The sequence below is a fragment of the Centruroides sculpturatus genome, unplaced genomic scaffold (assembly GCF_000671375.1).
Source record: "Centruroides sculpturatus isolate CEXI.00-Female unplaced genomic scaffold, Cexi_2.0 scaffold2729, whole genome shotgun sequence".
NCBI lineage: Eukaryota > Metazoa > Arthropoda > Arachnida > Scorpiones > Buthidae > Centruroides > Centruroides sculpturatus.
This window is the reverse complement of record NW_019386928.1, coordinates 11,821-17,937: the sequence shown is the minus strand read 5'-3', so window position 1 is coordinate 17,937 and position 6,117 is coordinate 11,821. Positions and strand designations below refer to the sequence as shown.

Sequence of the window (6,117 nt, the reverse complement as noted above, 5' to 3'; positions counted from 1 at the left end):
AAAGAAAAAGGAAAAATGCCAGAAAATTTTCCAAAAATCTTTTCCAAATTAAAATTTTTTTTTTTTTTGTTATTTATATTGTGCCATGTCTTCAATTTCTATACTACTAATGAATGAATTAGTAGTTACATAAGGTGGGAATTTTGTTCAATCCGTATTGAAAATTTTATCTGTTCAACTTCACTTTCCCAAGACTAAATCCTGAGTGCACCACTGGCTGAAAAAGTAATAGTTAAACGTTAAAGGTTTTCAACTGTATCATACAGTATATCTTATTAGTGAAAAGTTGATTTCATTAAGGAAGACCAAAAATAGGATTATAAATTTTAATATTATGAGTTGTTAAAAAAATATGTGTGTATTTAGTCTTTTTGATTGATATGAATGAGAAGTTTCTATTTTATATGACAAAGTAAAATTTGTTTTTTATTTTGATATGAATTAATGACTTTAATTGCTATTTCATATGCAGAAGTTTTAAAATACAGAATAATAAGAAGTTAAGGAGTTTTGTTTTTATTTCATAAAATGTTTTGAGACTAATCTGTCTCAGCATCAGATCAAATCAAGTGGAATTCTAAATTAAATATATCATAAAGCCATTCTAAAGCCATTTATTGGTTAACATTCAATTTTATTTGTTCAATAAAAGCTCAAATCTGTTAGAATCCAAAAAACAAATCAAATTTACACAAACATAACATTAACATATGAAAAGATAAAAATTAAAATATCAATTAAGTGAAATTAAAAACTGAGATAAACAAATTAATTACATAAAGCCATACAAACCTCATAGTTTAACTAACAAAAAAGTAAATCTCATCTCACAGGTTAAAGTTTTGTATATTTATTGTTTCAGGTTAGTAATCAAAGTTCTTGCTTTTTAGCAAATGATAATTTTTTTTATTGTTGTTTTTATTATATTAATATTATGTTTGTGTAAATTTGAACTTCATTTTTTGGATTCTAACTGTGGATTTTGAGTTTTTTGTGAAATGAATAAGATCAAATGTTAACCAACAGCTTTAGAATGGCTTTATAATATATATTTTTTTTTATATGATCTGATGCTGAATAGTTTAGTCTTGAAAAAATGTATTATCAAATAAAAACCAGACTGCTTAACTTATTAAGGTTTTGACTGTTTAATTTAATAAGAGTCAATGAAAGATGAAACTATAGAATAATAAATCATTACTATTATAAATTATTTCATATAATTATTTTTAAGCTTATATTAGCATATTGAATTATTTATATGCACTGATCATTTTCAAAATTTAAAAAATATTCTTGGAGAAAATGAAGTATGATATTATCTTCATTATTATTTAGAAAAGAATTGAAACTGAAAGAGATGTATTAAAAAAATTTAGGTAGCTGTGTCTTCTAAATTTACTACAATGTATTTAGTAACAAGTAGTAATAAATTTTTATTTAATATTTTTAGAACGTTTGTCCATCATCATGGAGACAGAATCTAAAATGTTTCCAGTGATGAATGTCCTAGAAATGTTAGAGAAATAGTTTTTCTGTTGCTCATTTTTAAGCGTCTTGCAATGATTTGAAGTATATTTTTTTAAAAATCCATTATTCTGCTAAATAAGAGCTAATATTTTGATTACCATGATATTAAATTACAATTTAAAAAATATTAATTCAACAAAATATACTTTGAAGTTGTCATAAAAATAAAGTTAGAAGATAGATATAACCATCTTACATGCTGCATCATTTTAATTATTATTTTATTGTGTTTAAATGATTTATTATGGTGCAACATATTAAAATAGAGAAGTTGTCAGTGCATACCTAAAACTTAATTAATTACAGAAATTTATTTTATGCATCATTAAGTGCAGACAAGATTAATAACCTAATTGGACATTTTGATGATAATATAATATGCTCCTTAGACTAATTATTAGAGATACATAGTTGTATTAATATTCAAGAAGTCATTTAACATTTTAAATTTTAAAGTAGATAAAATATTACAAATATGCAGAGTGAATGACTCATTTTGACCTTCCTTTCCAGTTCTAAGTACTTACTTTACCCTTAAATAGGCCTCAGCCAGTTACCCTTATTCTTATCACATCATTTCAATTCATATTTAGCCCATCTATCTTGAAAATTAATTATATTGTTTCACATTTCATAATTACATATATATATTCTATATATATTTTTAAACAATTTACTATAAAAATATTAGATTGTTTAAAATTAAAATGTTCTCAGAATACAATAAATATCTGTGCTTAGTGAATAAATATAATAATAAAATAAAAAGCATGTTTAAATATTTTAAAATTAAACAATATTTCTTCTGTATTGATTTAATTATCAAAATTAGATTTAAAATAAAACAAATTTATATTATTTATTTATGTTTGTGTAAAAAAACAAACTTAAAGAGAGAAAATTTGGTTGTTTTCTTTTAATGCAGTTTTATTTCTTCTAATATAATGTGCTGTAATATGCATGAATTTTTATTTTATATTTAAGTTTATTCAGAGAAATAATTATTTTCTTATTTGTTGCATTATTTATTTCCATACTGTTCTATCAATCTTCTGAAGGTCATTCCTCTTAACAGTCTTTTGTTATTTTTTCCTGTAATTAAGCAATTTTTCATGCTTGAATGCTAAAATATTTTTTTACCTTATATTTATATCAGCTTTCAAATGTTTACAGTGTTTAGTTTCTTCCTACATTTTAAAACTGTCCATTGGTTGTCTCATTAAATATTGGTGTATTAAAATATTTATTTTAAATGTTCTTCAAAGGTAAACTGCTATTTCAGAAGAATTATTTATGTTAAAACTGAAAATTAATATTTCATTTTAACTATATTTGAAGTTTATATATGAATGTTATTATATGATTTTGTAATTATTTAAATTTAAATTTTTGAGATATTAAATTTTGATTTTAAATTATTCAAAATAGGGAAACTATGTATTGGAATCAGATGAATTTTTGGAAATGCAAAGGCCCGAATTTGATACTATCTTATGTTTGAGTCTTACTAAATGGATACACTTAAATTGGGGTGACGAAGGTGTGAAAAGAGTTTTCCGGAGGATGTATGCTCAGTTGCGACCGGGAGGAAGAATGATTCTGGAAGCACAACCATGGCCTTCTTATGTTCGCAAAAAGAAGTTAACGGTATATTTAAATATTAGGATTTACTTTTACTTTTTAATTAATATAATTTTTTTTTTTTTTGTTTTTGTTTTACTTAAATAATTTATACATAGATTAGATTTAAAAAATTGTTTATATATTGATAAACAAGAACTATCTATTTGATTGAAATCTCATCTGGGACCAAAACAATTTTCTCATCCTGATGTTAATTTTTATTTTGGATGGATTAAGTTATGTGGTTTATATAGTCTGAATTTATGCTTTGGATGTTTTTGTTTATTAACAATTTTAAATAATTTAATGCATAACCTTTTATTTGTATTCAATCTACTTGTATTAAATATTTAATTTTAAAGAATTGCAACATGATTTAAAGACTTTTTTTGACTTTAAATATTTTATTAACAGGAAACTACTTTTAAAAATTATTTGTCGATACAAATGAGACCTGAGCAGTTTAATGAATATCTATTATCAAAAGAAGTTGGATTTAGCACATGTGAATTAATTGATGCACCAGCTCATCCATCAAAAGGTAAATTTATTATAATTGTTTTCTCTCTTCAAATTTATATATATACATAAAAGAAAATATTTAATTTCATGTAAGGCTATGTTAAATCAATTATATCTAGATATATATATGTTGTCATTTTAAATCTTTGATTCTTATTGTATGTAATATATTTGAATTTAAAATATTTTAAAGAAAATTTAAAACTTTTGCTTTTCTTTGCATCAAATTAGTTATGAAGCTTTATTATATTACAAATAGATTCATTTTGCAGCATTTATAGACAATAAAGCTTAAAAAATTTTTTTTATAATTATGAGAAATAGTCCTTTTTTTTATAACTCTATTTTTAAATATTTAATTTTTGTGGGGTTTTTCATATAAAATGATTATATATAGTACTGTATATGCTTATATAAAATATTTTATTCATCAAATAATAATAAATAGTTTTTTATTAAAGAAAAAAGCCTAGTTGCAATATATATATAGCCTCTGGAGAAAAATAAATTTCATATAGATGCTTGTGCAATAGTCCCATCAATAATAAATTAATCTCTACAAATCCTTGTCATTAATCAAGTTAAGCATAAATTTTTAATATGTATTTTTCTAAAAGTTAGAAATTTAGCTTTATTAAAATTAATAAAGGATTTAATTAAAAGTGTGTATTAATCTTTGAAGTGAAGATTAAATTGAGAAAATTTTACAGTGGCTATATCTTAATGGCTTAATCTTAAATATGAATAGCAATTTTTAATATTAAATTTAAAAATTAAAGATTAGATTGTTATTCTCAAAGGTACTTTCAGTTCTTTTTTTAATCTTAAAAGAAAGTTAAACTAAATAAAAATTTATTTTGGATAAAATCCAGAATTTTTATCCTGCGACACTTTCACTGAATAATTTTTTCCTATATAAATTGATTTTAAAGATGTTAGGTATAAATCTTTTTAAACTTTATTATTATCATTTAAAGATTTTAATTAATTTTTTAAATTATTAAAAGTATTAAAATGCTATAAACCAGTACATATTATAAAACAGTGGGATTTTTAAAAATTGATGGTAGAAAATTTCTTATCAGAATTTGGAAAAAATTGTGTTCAATTGATTTTGTTCCAAATTTTTCTAGTTTTGTAATTTCATAAAATTTTTTCATTCAATAGTGAAAAGATTTTTCATTTGATTAAGTTGTTTTTTTCAGATTCCAAAGTTTAAAATATTCAGTAAAATATATGTATTACTAAAGCAGAGTATATTGTAATTTAGAATCTTAATATATAATTAATGAACTGTTGTAGACTTTGTAAGCCGAGTTTTATCTTTAAAATAGTGAATATTTTAGCTTTATTTTAAATGTAGCAAAATTTAAATGTAATGGATTTGAAAGAACTGATCCCTTGAGTTTTTTTAGTCAACATAAATCATTGATTATGTTTTGAATTACAGAAGGCTTCTCTTTTAAGATGTCTCATAAGAGAATAAGATAATGAGTGTGTCTCATATATAATCAGACAGAATGAATTAAATAACTGTACTAGACAGAGAAATACTTTATTTAATAAATTTTATATTCATATTCATGTTTCATAGTATTTCTATTACATTCAAAATGAAACTAAGTTAAATAAAAAGAAAATTAAAATTAAGTAAGATATTATATTTATAGGTGTCTGAGATAGGGAAAAATAATCTGTACATTGATAATTATATGCTTTCTCAAAGCAATAAATTTACCTGTAATTTAAAGAGAAGAACACATCAAAATAAGCAACTTTTTATATGCTAATTGAAATAAAAAACAATAGGAAATAATTACCTCCTGTTAATGAGTGGATTACTGTCTCTCTTAATATTAATTATATTTTCTTTAAATTATTTATAATTAAAGTTAGTGCTAAAATTAAATTTAATTAAGCTTGTGCAACCAGATTATATTCAAGATAAGTACCATTATTAATGTTTTAGACTTGTTAAAATTGTTTTTTAAGTAGAGATGGCCCTAGGTAAAATTTATTTCTGAAGCCTATTAAAAGAGCAATGAAGATAGAGGATAGTTTTATTTATGTCTACAGAAATTTGAACATTTTTAATATAGAAACAGACAGTAAAACACATAATAAAGTAATAAATATGTATACAATAGATTTTCAGCACTGAATTCACCAATTACAGAAAAAAGTCCAGTTCTGCAGCAATATCTCTTTCAATGGGCAAGATTGAAAGTGAAGAAATTCTCTCTTGACACATTGCTGATCAAAGGTAGTTCTTGATCAATTTTAACTCTGAAAATTATCATTCTGAAGATGCAACAGATATTGACACAATTACATTTTCACTAATTACCAATTTGATTATTAAATTAATTAACCCTGAAAGTGCAAAGCTTTCTAAAAGCCCTAGGCAATACCTTTTTTGCCTACATGTAAGGTCATCTGTGG

At 22.7% G+C, this 6,117-nt stretch overlaps 1 protein-coding gene across 1 annotated transcript; it reads left to right on the top strand.

The window, feature by feature from the left end:
* Window positions 1-2,937: 2,937 nt before the first annotated feature.
* LOC111615938 (7SK snRNA methylphosphate capping enzyme-like) lies at window positions 2,938-3,764 on the top strand. Its single transcript, XM_023357375.1, has 2 exons — window positions 2,938-3,177; window positions 3,568-3,764. Exons 1-2 carry the CDS (start codon window positions 2,995-2,997, stop codon window positions 3,742-3,744), a joined length of 360 nt encoding a protein of 119 aa, XP_023213143.1. The 5' UTR covers window positions 2,938-2,994; the 3' UTR covers window positions 3,745-3,764.
* Window positions 3,765-6,117: the final 2,353 nt, after the last annotated feature.